Raw genomic sequence first — 15,844 nt, forward strand, 5'->3', positions numbered from 1 at the left:
AACGAAGCAGTGCAGTCAGTGCACCACTGAGGGTACTATCTAGCCTGTCATTTTTTGTCAGGCGTAGTGAAGCTCCCAACTTTGCAGCAGTTGGTAATTAGTCCCTTGAAATTATAATGATGCTCTCCCTTTATCCATCAATCAAAATAATTGAGCCAGACACATTGTTCTGAGAATCAAAATGGCTTGTGAATTAAAGGCATAAAATTCAGTTGAGAATTAATGCACTTAGAGGGGTCTCAAGGTTGGAAAATGCATGATTAATTGCTGTGAGGCGCAAATTGTTCCCTTCCTGTCATGGGCCAGGTTTTTGTTGTTGTTTTTTTGAAGATTTATATAGTGCGAACTTGAGCCGAAGGTATTGGAGTGCTTTACATGAACACCGGTTACGTTACACAAGGACATTCTTTTTCACAAAATTTGGGATTTATATTTCCATGAATGGACTAGTCATATAATCTACAGCTGACTGCATTAAAAGCATCACTAAACACAAACCTCTTTCCAAAGTTGCAACATTCACTACAGTTTCGCATCACAAGCTTTTTCCGGCAGTTTTCAATGTTAAGAAGATTGGGTGTGCGCTCAGTAACTCACTTGCAAAGTTGCTTGTAATATCTAGGTGCACATTTGACCATTTTCATTTTACAATGAAGAATGGGCTCTAAAGCCTCAAAATGTAGGAGAACGGACCATGTTAGAAATGGGATGTAAATGACTGACCTTGTATGAGAACTTAAGTAGTGCTTAGAGTAACTTCTAGACCCTAACATCGAACGTGCTACAGTAATACCTGAAATGTACCCAGTTTCTTGGATGTTATGACACTCAGCAAGTTGTTACATGATGTATCCCATAAAGCACCAAAATGTCATACAAAATAATCTGAAAACTGTTCAGCTATGAACGTCAGATGGTTGAGATCCATGTGCAGTCACTCAGACCACCATGGTATCTGTGCACACCCACGCTCCAAGCCATTCGTCTTTGAAGCGTGTCCTCTTTCTAAACCGCATCGTGGACAACATTCTTTACCAGAGACCCTTACTCTACCAACACTGCACCTTCACCGTACCTTCAGAGCGAGTCCAGACGAGGTTATCTACCTCTGCCTATTCAAAGGGAGCCGCCATGACACAAGACACATTCCAGGAACGCATGCTCGACTCTACCCTACCACGTGCAGTCGCCATCTTGGGAGGGAAGAATTTCAGGGACATGCCGAACATCAAATAGAAACGCAACTTACCTGTAAATAAGTGTAGCGGCCATCTTACATATGTGAATTTATGGGATCCTATACACAAGAAGAGTCAAGCGCTTTGAAATTATATCCATTTATGCTTGACTAAACATTTGTTTCTATTGTTTATTATACTTTTACATATAAGAATTGAATACTTAACTAGATTTGAAATGAAACATGTAAGTCACTCTTTCAAAATACAACAGTACTTTTTCATTTCATTTCATTATTCTTTATTTCGGTTAAACAACCTTAAAAGAATGCAGTACAATACATTTTAAAACATTACAATACAATATATATATCTACACAGTTCCGGGTTGAGATTAAAGGGGAACTAGCAGCAAGATCCTTCTCGGTTGACTTAACACACATATTCGAGGAACACTTATTAAATAGCAATTCATTAAATTTAAAATAAAATAATACTATAGAACGATAAAAACAGGGCACCAGGAAACACTAAGATCAGGCCAATTCCTATTATCATTGTTCTAATTTAGGTTGCAGTATAAATCTAAATCAAATTCGATTGCATGCACCACTTGGTTGTAATAGTATCAATTCGGTTACATTTATAATTACATATTACACACCTGTTCCAGTAGAAGTTACATATGTACAATTAGTTCAGATACAATAGGGTACAAATCAAAATACATTTCAGCTGCTAGACTACAATCATGCCGACTCTCAGTTTACATTTTGTGGCCTTTTCTCTTCCTGACTATCGCTGCTGCTAGGAGGAAGCGTCTCAAACTGAATACTATTGGGCGTGCAGTGTCTCCTTTAAACACTCTTTCGCCATCTTTAATGTGGCGAAGACCCAAGAGACCCTTACTCTACCAACACTGCACCTTCACCGTACCTTCAGAGCGAGTCCAGACGATGTTATCCACCTCTGCCTATTCAAAGGGAGCCGCCATGACACAAGACACATTCCAGGAACGCATGCTCGACTCTACCCTACCACGTGCAGTCGCCATCTTGGGAGGGAAGAATTTCAGGGACACGCCGAACATCAAATGGAAACGCAACTTACCTGTAAATAAGTGTAGCGGCCATCTTACATATGTGGATTTATGGGATCCTATACACAAGAAGAGTCAAGCGCTTTGCAATTATATCCATTTATGCTTGACTAAACATGTGTTTCTATTGTTTATTATACTTTTACATATAAGAATTGAATACTTAACTAGATTTGAAATGAAACATGTAAGTCACTCTTTCAAAATACAACAGTACTTTTTGACAACGCAGCATTTGAAAAAGGCACCTATGAGTGCCTGTTAGTATTTTTGGTTATCAGTCAGGTGTTTCCATGACATTACTGAAAAATTCTGTCAGTCCGATATGGCCACTACTTTCAGTAGAAGCTGTGAGTATTTTCGTCAAGTGCCTGGGAAGCCCACACCGCGGCTTGCATCGCAAACCTTACAGTGTACCGCAGGATATGACCTACCAGGTGGTGAGAGAGAGCGAGAGCAGGAGGTGAGCCCGCGAGTGGTGCGCGCACGCTTGGGATAGTCTTCACTTTTCAAGCACTGCACTCGTGCTTGTGTCCCGCCCCTGCTCGCTCCAGCAAAGATGGATGCTGCCACAAGCACGAGTGCAGTGCTTGAAAAGGTGAAGCGCAAGGGCTAAAGGCCCTCCTATGCTGCGTATGAGCGCTGGTAAGGCGAGACATAAAAAACATAACATCACTTTATGTCGGCGGTTGATCACAGGTACGTGTAGCAGTACGGCTGGACCAAGGTAAAACTCGGGCGAATCTGCATGTCGTAGGTCAAGCATACACTTAGGCAGCTTCATAGCCTTAATGTTACATTTGTTGCCACAGGAGCTTATCCCCAGCACATACAGCATTATAATAGTGTGCAAGTTGATAGTCAATCTCAGGATTTCATAAGCATCTTCCATTACATCAAATCCATATTACTTCCTCCATGGGCCCCAGATCCTAAACTTCGTGGGACAACCTCTTGCCTGTTATATAACTTTTTCAGCAATCATATACATGTCCATGCCCCTTCTCCATTCTTCCAAAGTTGGCGATTCTGTTCCCCCCATTTCTTGGCCAAGTCTCTCTTGGCCACCACTAGGCCCAAGCTACAGAACAGGAGTCGGGTTCTCTGGATGCCTACTTCTGTTTGGATGTCTAGTATGATGTATTTAGGTTCCATTGGGGGGACACTGCAAGGATTTTCGATAATTCGTCTACCACAACAGTCCAGTGGGTGGTAACAACTGGGCACTCCCGAAGCGTATGAAAAAATGTACCCCTCTGCTCTACGACCTCAAGCATGTTGGTGATTGCGCCCGCCCTGCGCAGTCGATACTCTGTGCAATATTTTGTACTGTAATAGCCTCAATTGTGACTTGATTGCCATTGATCTCGGGTGCTTCTGGCCTCTTCCCAGTCCTTATCATGTAGCTCGCCCAAGTCTCGTTCTCAATGTACTCTGAGTGTTTGCAAGGTATTAGGTGCCTTGTTGGCGATTGATTTGTATGTATAGGAAACCGCCTTTTCCACTAGTTCACCCACGAGTTTCCTCCCCCTCCAACGGGCCATATTCAGGAACATCATCTGTATCTATTCCTTCTGTTTGTCATTCATGTTTTAATTGCACATATTTGTCGTACTGTTTGGGGGCGAGGTTATTATTTCTCTGCAGGGAACTGGAAGGAGTTAACTCCCTCCCACCCTCACCCCCTTCCCTAGCCCCCACCCCAACAACTCCCTTCACCCCCCTGCCCCCTCCCCCCCTCCTTCTAGCAGATAGCCTAATTTGGAAATTTTAATTAGGTAACAGGATCTAAAGCCTGCCAATTTCCCTATTTCCCTGAACCACTTGCCGGGCCATAGTGGAGTTTGTGCTAACACTCTTCTTAACTATAAAGAAAATAGTCTCATGACCGTTATAAGTTACATCAGGAAAAAGGAGTTTTGAGTCTATTTCAGCCAAGGTTTTCAATAACACGGACCATGTAGTGGCCTTATCTACCGTCCAGTGTCTAAGAAAGTCTACGCCTGCTTTCTTCAGAACCTAATGTTTGTCCACCCAGCGAACAGTACAATTGACGCTAATCAGCCCTTCACCATGTTCCTCAGAGCAAGCTATGGTACTGATCAGGGGCTGGGATAATCACTGTTAATTTGTAGGCATAATTTATTTAACCATAATCATTTAATGCCCACGTAATGTCAGTTTAGAGACAACTCATTTACACGATAATAGTAGGGATTAGAGTACATGTAGGGTCAATTATCTTTGATGTCATCAGCATCAGTAGAGATACTGCTGTGCTTCATAATGTAAATGATACAAGGATCCATTCATATTTACTCTTGTAATTACATTAATGACTGAGAAGGTTCGAAAAGCGCCATAACAAATAAACTCGTCCACCTGATGCAGAAATCTGTCTCAGAAAAAATGTGGCAGTCACAATACCCCACAGATATGTATCTTCTTAGACCAGAAGACTCAGACATTATACATTAGCCTTTCTAAAGCACATACTAAATTGTCTTTTTTAGCTAATGATTTTAAAACTTTCACGCTTAAAAAAAAACCCAGTGTAGTGGCAAGTTGTTCTGAAAGTGGCTGTAGGAAGCAAGGCGTTCCATAGTGCTCTATAATAAGCAGACATTTTAGGTATACTTACTCTGACTTTATATGATCTTTAAAACTGACATAGAAATGTAGTGTTACCAAAGTACCTACTATTAATCACACACATATTTAGATGCAAAGAGAATGTACTTTGAGTGAATTTTGAATCGAAAAAATCGTCTGTGTTCAATAGTACTTCTTTTTTCAACCTTTATCATACCAAATAAAAATTAATTTGCTTTCTGGATGTTATGCAAGTGGGAATGAGAGCTAAGCTTTCAAAGTGTAATCGAAAGGGGGCAATAACAACCCAGAGGAACATTGGGAATACATAATTTTCAAATACTAATTACTAAGGTAGTTGTTTTGTTTTTAATGGAAGCCTGGGCTTCACTTAAGTAGGCCTGCAGTTCTTTTTTGGAGAGATGGTAGAATTTGCTACTCTTGTTCTGGGCAATAAATCTGAGCTATGCAGCTCCAGAACTCCAGTACTAGCCACTATGCTTGGAAGTGAACTAAGGAGTTCTGTTTCAGAGTAACAGTCAGATTTTGGAGTTCATTTCTTCTTTTTTAGGTCTCGTCTGTCAATGCGCATGCGCATTGAGTTTGCCAGACTATAGGGGCTTAAACAGACTTTAACCAACTTGCGATTCCATGGCAATTCCTTGCAGTGCCCGTGATATTTAAGCTCAATGCGCAAGCGCATTGACATTAAAAGCGCGTGCACATGAAAGCGACAAGGCTCCCTCCCACGGCTATCCCCAGCGTGCGCGGTGCCTCAGGCATTTCTCCTCCCCTAATTTATTCACTGCCCACGGCTTTCACTTTGACGGGAGCCAGGCCGTCTCTCCCCTCCTGGCCGCCACTCTCCTTTCTCTTCAGCACGCTCATACAGCCTAAAAAACATGTGCAAACAACTTTAAACACAAATCACCCAGCCTCTCTCCCATTCAGCAGCATACATTTGATACATTCAGACTATAGGCAAGATGCTTGCATCATAAGATAACAACTTCGAGTCACAGGAGGGATGGCTAGCTTTAATTAAAAAATGCTTGTGTACAAATAAAATTAAACACACAGACTCACTCCCATTCATCATGTCTACTCTTTCACCCCCTCTCTCTACAGCGTGCTACGGACCCCCTCCCTCTACAGCGTGCTAGGGATCCATTGTGGCCACAGCCTCAACTTACACTTAAAACACGATTAACACACACAAATCTAACATTCAGCTGCATACTAAACGCAAAAACTCTCCAGCATGCGCGCCTCACTCTCCAATTAATTTCACATAAACACACTCACCACAGGCTTTGGGTAACTTTGGGCGCACATTCAGCTCATACCATTTCGCCACACCTCCATCTACATTTCGGTCACAAGTTATATTCACAACATGCCTTTCAAACATACAGCCTAAACAAAGAAAATAAGACGTGCAAACGATTTTAAACACAAATCACCCAGCCTCTCTCCCATTCAGCAGCATACATCAGCTCATACCATTTCGCCACACCTCTAGCTATATGACGGAATTTAAACACAAATCACCCAGCCTCTCTCTGACTTTAAACACAAATCACCCATCCTCTCTCCCATTCAGCAGCATACATCAGCTCATACCATTTCGCCACACCTCTATCTACATTTCGGTCACAAATTATATTCACAACATGCCTTTTAAACATACAGCCTAAACAAAGAAAATAAGACGTGCAAACGAATTTAAACACAAATGACCCAGCCTCTCTCCCATTCAGCAGCATACATTTGATACATTCTGACTCTAGGCTCTATCACCACACAGCTCCACCGAGGCATACACCACACAGCTCCACAGATGCACCCACCACACAGCTCCACAGATGCACCCACCACACAGCTCCACAGATGCACCCAACACACAGCTCCACATATGCACCCACCACACAGCTCCACATATGCACCCAACACACAGCTCCACCGATGCACCCACCACACAGCTCCACCGATGCACCCACCACACAGCTCCACCGATGCACCCACCACACAGCTCCACCAATGCACCCACCACACCATGCTGCAGATTCCTCATCTGTAGAACAATCCCCAGTCATATGACTGGATACAGAGATCCTCATAGCAATAAGGTCTGCATTAGAGGGCATTGGAGTCAGTCAGTGCTAGAAGTGATGATAGGCAACGTCACAAGGCCATAAGCGACCACCCTACTGCTTTAGGTAACTTCGGATGCACACTCAGCTCATACCATTTCGCTAATTCCTCTATCTACATTTCCATCACCCCTCACCCTCACACCCCCTCACACACCCTCACCATCACACACCCTCACCCTCACCCACAGTCACACACTCAACCTTCAAACTCGCACACCCTCACTCACCTTCACACCCTCACAACACTCACCCTCACTCACCCTCAAACTCTCACCCACACCTATCATCACACACTCTCACACCCCCTTACCCTCACCCCCTCATCCTCACACACCCTCACCTTCCCTCACCCCCTCACCGTCACAACCCTCACACCCTCACCGTCACAACCCTCACACCCTCACTCATACTCACACCGTCACCCTCACTCACCCTCACACACCATCACACCTCCTGACCCTCACATCCACTCACCCTCACACTCACACCGTCCAAGTCCACCCTCCAACTCCACCCTCCAACTACCATACCACCCTACAACTCCACCCACAACTCCACCCTCAAACTACGAATCCACCCTCCAACTCCACACGTAAATAGCGTTAGGCAACATTTATTTCAATAACTAAACATCAGATTACACACTTGTAGGTATTCAAAAATGAAAACTTAATGCATCGCGAGGACAGTGCAGCAATTAATACATAAAAATGCAGAAAGGGATTGTAAAATATAATTTAAAAAAAACAATAAATTCAAACAAAATAGGGAAACATCTGAATACACAGCGAGTAATAGAACAAATTAAAAGGGGACAAAGCCATCTAAAGGACACAAATTCACAACATAAAGCAGTTACTAAAGTAAGGAAAAATAAATAAACCATTAAACAACGGCGGGAATAATCCACAAAACAAAGAAAGTGCGTAATCACAAGAGCACAAGACTTCACAGCCTAATTGCAATTCTTCCAGAACTACAATAAAGTATTCCGCTCAAACTACCCAAAAAAACCAAAACAATTAATAAAGGTGGCTTCATACGTATACTTTGCCACAATTAATACGCATCTGTGGTCGAAAATTTAAAAGGAGGTAAACATTGTCTCTAATGAGCAAACACAGACAAAATGACTGCGGATCTATGTTAATGCAAGCGATGCTTTTGCACTGCGAATTGATGTCTACCTTACAAAAAAAATGATAACTTTTTAAATGCATAATATTAAAAAAGTTACTGATGTGTTTGTTTTTTGATTCAGCGCTAACACCAGCATCAATCAACATTACATAGGTCTCTATTAGCTTCTGAAACAACGCTTCACAACATTAATACATTTGAAGTGTACAATATTCACGGAGAAAAAATGATCACTTATAGGCATCATCACAACACCTCACACTCACACCCACTCACACCCTCACCCACCCTCACCCTCACTCACCGTCACCCTCCCTCACACCCTCTCACAACCTCACACACCCTCAATCACACTCACACCCTCACACACCATCACTCACCAACACACCCTCACCCTCACAACCTCAACACCCTCACACACTCACACTCACACACCATCACCCCCTCTACCTCACACCCCCTCATACACCCTCACCCACAGTCACACACTTAACCTTCAAACTCGCACACCCTCACTCACCTTCACACGCTCACAACACTCACCCTCAAACTCTCACCCTCACTCACCCACACCTATCATCACACACACTCACACGCCCTTACCCTCACCCCCTCATCCTCACACACCCTCACCCTCACAACCCTCACACCCTCACTCATACCGTCACCCTCACTCACCCTCACACACCATCACACACCCTGACCCTCACATCCACTCACCCTCACACTCAAACCGTCCAAGTCCACCCTCCAACTCCACCCTACACCTACAATACCACCCTACAACTCCACCCTCCAACTACTAATCCACCCTCCAACTCCACACTTAAATAGCGTTAGGCAACATTTATTTCAATAACTAAACATCGGATTACACACTTGTAGGTATTCAAAAATGAAAACTTAATGCATCGCGAGGACAGTGCAGCAATTTATACATCAAAATGCAGAAATGGATTGTAAAATAAAACTTTTTAAAAAAAAACAATAAATGCAAACAAAATAGGGAAACATCTGAATATACAGCGAGTAATAGAACAATTTAAAAGGGGACAAAGCCATCTAAAGGACACAAATTCACAACATAAAGCAGTTACTAAAGTAAGGAAAAATAAATAAACCATTAAACAATGGCGGGAATAATCCACAAAACAAAGAAAGTGCGTAATCACAAGAGCACGAGACTTCACAGCCTAATTGCAATTCTTCCAAAACTACAATAAAGTATTGCGCTCAAACTAACCAAAAAAATCAAAACAATTAATAAAGGTGGCTTCATACGTATACTTTGCCATTAATTAACATACATACTACTTTATAGTCATTCAAATAGTATTGAAAACATAACATTTCTTTTTGATAAAAAAATACATGTTTTGAAAAGTATAAGCTTACACTCCATAAGTATTGCTTTAAAATGTTATAGTACTTAAAAAAACATAGATAAGGAACATTACTCAGCGCCGCAGCATTACTCAGAGTCGCAGCATCACTCAGCGCCGCAGCATCACTCTGCGCCGCAGCCTCACTCTGCGCCGCAGCCTCACTCTGCGCCGCAGCCTCACTCTGCGCTGCAGCCTCACTCTGCGCCGCAGCCTCACTCTGCGCCGCAGCCTCACTCTGCGCCGCAGCCTTACTCTGCGCCACAGCATCACTCTGCGCCGCAGCATCACTCTGCGCCGCAGCATCACTCTGCGCCGCAGCATCGCTCTGCGCCGCAGCATCGCTCTGCGCCGCAGCATCGCTCTGCGCCGCAGCATCGCTCTGCGCCGCAGCATCGCTCTGCGCCGCAGCATCGCTCTGCGCCGCAGCATCGCTCTGCGCCGCAGCATCGCTCTGCGCCGCAGCATCACTCTACGCCGCAGCATCACTCTGCGCCGCAGCATCACTCTGCGCCGCAGCATCACTCTGCACCACAGCATCACTCTGCGCCACAGCATCAGTCAACGTCAAAGAATCAATCAACACCCCTCAACGCCACAACACCACTCAATGCCACAACAACACTCAAAGACACAACATACCTCAATGCCACAACATCGCTTACGCAACAGCATCACTCAAGGCCACAGCATCACTCAAGGCCACAGCATCACTCAAGGACACAGCATCACTCAAGGCCACAGCATCCCTCAAGGCCGCAGCATCCCTCAAGGCCACAGCATCCCTCAAGGCCACAGCATCCCTCAAGGCCACAGCATCCCTCAAGGCCACAGCATCCCTCAAGGCCACAGCATCCCTCAAGGCCACAGCATCCCTCAAGGCCACAGCAACACTCAAGGCCACAGCAACACTCAAGGCCACAGCATCCCTCAAGGCCACAGCAACACTCAACGCCACAGCAACACTCAGCAACACTCAACGCCACAAAATAATTCAATACCACAACCCCACTCAATAACACAGCAACACACCACGCCCCTGCATCACTCTGCGTCACAGCATTACTCTGCGTCACAGCATCAATCAGCGCTACAGCATCACTCAGCGCCACAGCATCAAGCGCCACAGCATCACTCAGCGCCACAGCATCACTCTGCGCCACAGCATCACTCTGCGCCACAGCATCACTCTGCGCCACAGCATCACTCTGCGCCACAGCATCACTCTGCGCCGCAGCATCACTCGGAGTCGCAGCATCACTCAGCGCCGCAGCATCACTCGGCGCCGCAGCCTCACTCTGCGCCGCAGCCTCACTCTGCGCCGCAGCCTCACTCTGCGCCGCAGCCTCACTCTGCGCCGCAGCCTCACTCTGCGCCGCAGCCTCACTCTGCGCCGCAGCCTCACTCTGCGCCGCAGCCTCACTCTGCGCCGCAGCCTCACTCTGCGCCGCAGCCTCACTCTGCGCCGCAGCATCACTCTGCGCCGCAGCATCACTCTGCGCCGCAGCCTCACTCTGCGCCGCAGCATCACTCTGCGCCGCAGCATCACTCTGCGCCGCAGCATCACTCTGCGCCGCAGCATCACTCTGCGCCGCAGCATCACTCTGCGCCGCAGCATCACTCTGCGCCGCAGCATCACTCTGCCCCGCAGCATCACTCTGCCCCACAGCATCACTCTGCGCCACAGCATCACTCTGCGCCACAGCATCAATCAACACCCCTCAACGCCACAACACCACTCAATGCCACAATAACACTCAAAGACACAACATCCCTCAATGCCACAACATCGCTTACGCCACAGCATCACTCAAGGCCACAGCATCACTCAAGGCCACAGCATCACTCAAGGCCACAGCATCACTCAAGGCCACAGCATCAGTCAATGCCACAGCATCACTCTGCGCCACAGCATCACTCTGCGCCACAGCATCACTCTGCGCCACAGCATCACTCTGCGCCACAGCATCACTCTGCGCCACAGCATCACTCTGCGCCACAGCATCACTCTGCGCCACAGCATCACTCTGTGCCACAGCATCACTCTGTGCCACAGCATTACTCAGCGCAGCAGCACTCTGCGCCGCAGCATCACTCTGCGCCGCAGCATCACTCTGCGCCGCAGCATCACTCTGCGCCGCAGCATCACTCTGCGCCGCAGCATCACTCTGCGCCGCAGCATCACTCTGCGCAGCAGCATCACTCTGCGCCGCAGCATCACTCTGCCCCGCAGCATCACTCTGCCCCGCAACTCACTCTGCGCCACAGCATCACTCTGCGCCACAGCATCACTCTGCGCCACAGCATCACTCTGCGCCACAGCATCACTCTGTGCCACAGCATTACTCAGCGCAGCAGCACTCTGCGCCGCAGCATCACTCTGCACCGCAGCATCACTCTGCGCCGCAGCATCACTCTGCGCCGCAGCATCACTCTGCGCCGCAGCATCACTCTGCGCAGCAGCATCACTCTGCGCCGCAGCATCACTCTGCCCCGCAACATCACTCTGCACCACAGCATCACTCTGCGCCACAGCATCAGTCAACGTCAAAGAATCAATCAACACCCCTCAACGCCACAACACCACTCAATGCCACAATAACACTCAAAGACACAACATCCCTCAATGCCACAACATCGCTTACGCCACAGCATCACTCAAGGCCACAGCATCACTCAAGGCCACAGCATCACTCAAGGCCACAGCATCACTCAAGGCCACAGCATCACTCAAGGCCACAGCATCAGTCAATGCCACAGCATCCCTCAAGGCCACAGCATCCCTCAAGGCCACAGCATCCCTCAAGGCCACAGCATCCCTCAAGGCCACAGCATCCCTCAAGGCCACAGCATCCCTCAAGGCCACAGCAACACTCAAGGCCACAGCAACACTCAAGGCCACAGCAACACTCAAGGCCACAGCAACACTCAAGGCCACAGCAACACTCAAGGCCACAGCAACACTCAAGGCCACAGCAACACTCAAGGCCACAGCAACACTCAAGGCCACAGCAACACTCAAGGCCACAGCAACACTCAAGGCCACAGCAACACTCAAGGCCACAGCATCAGTCAACGCCACAGCATCACTCAACGACACAGAACCAACCAAAGCCACAGCATCACTCAACGCCACAGCATTACTCCACACCACAGCATCGCTCAATGCCACTGCATCACTCAACGGCACAGCATCACTCAGCACCACCACAGCATCACTCAGCACCACCACAGTATCACTCAACACCACCAGAGCATCACTCAGCACCACCACAGCATCACTCAGCACCACCACAGCATCACTCAGCACCACCACAGCATCAAACCGCACCACCACAGCACCACTCAGCACCACTCAGCACCACCACAGCATCACTCAGCGCAACAGCAGCATCACTCAGCGCAACAACAGCATCACTCAGCGCAACAACAGCATCACTCAGCGCAACCACAGCATCACTCAGCGCAACCACAGCATCACTCAGCGCAACCACAGCATCACTCAGCGCAACCACAGCATCACTCAGCGCAACCACAGCATCACTCAGCGCAACCACAGCATCACTCAGCACAACCACAGCATCACTCAGCGCAACCACAGCATCACTCAGCATCACCACAGCGTCACTGGTTCAAATATGTTCTCTCAATGTTTCAAGCTTTATTACAAATGTCAAAAAAGATGTTAATATTTCACTTCTGTTCTTGGATTTTCATCACAATAAAATACACTGAACATAATCTTCACTAAAGTTATTTACAAAAATTTAAGCTATTGCCATTATAAATTACAATCACTTTTATTTAAGTATTAATTATTTAAAAAGGTTAAAATCCATTGTTATTTAAAATATCAATACATCTAAGTGACGTAAACACGAAACATGTTGCATTACAAATGCTATAGGTGTCACATTTGTGAAAGTGAAAACTATTGGCATTGTAAATGACAAAGCTATTCATTTAGCTATTTTAAAAAACAACTCATAAAAGAAAAAAATGTCATTTATAAGACCAATAGCTCAAACTTTACTAATGCGAGACCTATTGCATTTCCAATGCTTGTTTGGGGTTGAGAGCCTTAAGCTGCTTTACTAAATGGTCTTTGTAGGGGTTTAGGATTTTAACAATGCATTCCAGTTCATCTCCGGAGTAGGTTAATGGGAGAATATTCACCTTCCACAAAGTGTTGTTGTGTTCCTGAGCACAGTATATCCATTACATTTTTCAAGTGTCTGGATTTAGAATGAGAAGCTTGAGGCAGGAAGCTTATGCCACCCCATCCACTCCTGGTCAAGGCATGGTAGACCTCTCTTCATCTCCTTAGAGCCATGAGGACAGCAGCTTGAAGCATTAGGTAGGGAGTGTGCACTCCTCACTTGCTCAATAATAGCCACGAGTTGGGTTTGGCAGTCAAGTCTGATCTCCAAATGCTGGGATTCTTAGTAATCTAATACCAAAGTATTGCGACCCTCGAGGAGTGTGCATGCTATGATCTGTTCCTCTTCCATCCTTTCAAAATCATTACTGGCTTTAAGTCTGGAAGTAGAAACCAGCCGAGAACCTGTAAGATTGCCTACAGTTTTTTCCAAATATAAACTGTTCTCAGTGGCAGGCTCCCAGCAAAGCAACGACTAAAAAGTGCAATGATCTTGCTTAAGTGAGTGTCTAGCTCCCAAAATAGCACTTATTTGTTGTGTAGGATTTGCATATTCAAATTGCACCAAGCCTCCCGCTACATCTCATTCCTCTGAACTTAAAAAGAGGCAAAACAGTTCTCACATTTTTATCCACCTGTTTCTAAATCGGTAGTTTTGTCCTTAAAAATGAAGTATGCACACTTTCCAGACGATAACTTGTCTGACTTAGATTTAAAAAATGTTTCTCCACTTTGCATCTTTTGGTGGTATCTTTCTGAATATCCTAATATTGACCCATGATAGTAGAACACTTTGGCCCAAGGAGACTCTGTGTAACCCCTTGATTTTTTCTTTTTTTCCCCCCAGTTCTTGACCTGCGGCAGCAGATGACCTCTTTACAGAGTGAACTCCAACAGGTTCTCCTGGATCGGACCACCCTGAGCAGCAAACTGAAAGCATCTCAGGTGGAAATAACTTCGCTCCAGCAAGTGCGGCTGTGGTATCAACAACAGCTGTCATTGGCACAGGAGGCTCGGGTGCGTCTGCAGAGTGAGATGGCCAACATACAGGTATGGATTCGACTTCAATTCTCTCTCCATTTTCTTACTGTTTGAGACGCTGTTGCCCGGCTTCTTGTAAGATGCGCATGTGCTAACCAATGACCTCTCCACTGCTTTGAATGGCACCAAAATGAATTAATTTCAAATTAGTCTGGAAAAGACTATCTGCAACCAAAAGCCCTTCTCGCTGACCGCTTCAAATTTACATGTACCACAATATCCATGCTGCGACGTAATCCTTCAGAAACTTATTTGACCTTTTTATTCTCTTTTTTCTGCATAGCAGCGAAGATAAATATCTCTTCTTTGTCACCCTGGAACGAGTGCACAGACAATAGCTACCTTTTCCTCAATGCATATACAAAACTACCAACCAGGGCCTTGTCCGTTTTGAATGTTTAATTTCACTGTTGTCCTACTTTTAAGGATCATGTATACAAACAGGTCCTAAATGTGCTAGTCAAAGATAGCAGTATGCGTAAGACACTTGGATGCCTTCTCAACAGCACTGTCCTCATTGCCTATCTGCCAGCCCCCTATTACTCATCAACGCTGTCTGTCTGGCAACCCCCAAGGAGAACAGGAGCACCTATTCATTCTGCATTACCTCCCCAAACTAACACACTTACAAACTGAGCACCTATGTTTCTCCGACTCTGCAGAGGCTGCCGCACCCAGAGTCACACTGCAGGAACAGGACTATCGCCACAAACACACTGACCCAGTTCAGCAGTGCGTACCTCCAAACAGCATCCCCTACGTCTGGCACTGCCTCCCAGCAAACAGGCAATGTCCACTAAGTTTCATAAAAAACCCACAACATTCCAAACCCTCAATGCATATTCATCCTACACCTTATCTTACCATACACGTCATCTTGCCCTCAGTCCTCATTATTCTTGACCTGTTCATGCACACAAATTCACCCATGTGGTTTATAGAACTTTATCAAGCTGTGCACAAAACAATTGTTATGGTTACCGTTTTCCTGAATGGTTACTCGATTCTAAGTCATGTAATATTTTATAAATAGGAATTTTTGTCGTTAAAAATGATGTTCCTTTTAGACTTTAATGATTGATCCTCAATGGTGTCTT

The 15,844-nt window shown here is 45.9% G+C and overlaps 1 protein-coding gene across 2 annotated transcripts in view; it reads left to right on the forward strand.

The window, feature by feature from the left end:
• The window catches only part of GOLGA3 (golgin A3), a 244,995-nt gene that overhangs the window by 89,845 nt on the left and 139,306 nt on the right, over nt 1-15,844 (forward strand). For both annotated transcript variants that reach the window (XM_086942740.1, XM_086942739.1), the window contains exon 8: nt 14,554-14,756. In XM_086942740.1, the coding sequence (XP_086798866.1) occupies nt 14,554-14,756 (203 nt within the window). The remainder of the gene's footprint in view (nt 1-14,553; nt 14,757-15,844) is intronic.

The sequence above is a fragment of the Lissotriton vulgaris genome, chromosome 11 (genome assembly GCF_964263255.1).
Source record: "Lissotriton vulgaris chromosome 11, aLisVul1.2, whole genome shotgun sequence".
In the NCBI taxonomy this organism is placed as follows: domain Eukaryota; kingdom Metazoa; phylum Chordata; class Amphibia; order Caudata; family Salamandridae; genus Lissotriton; species Lissotriton vulgaris.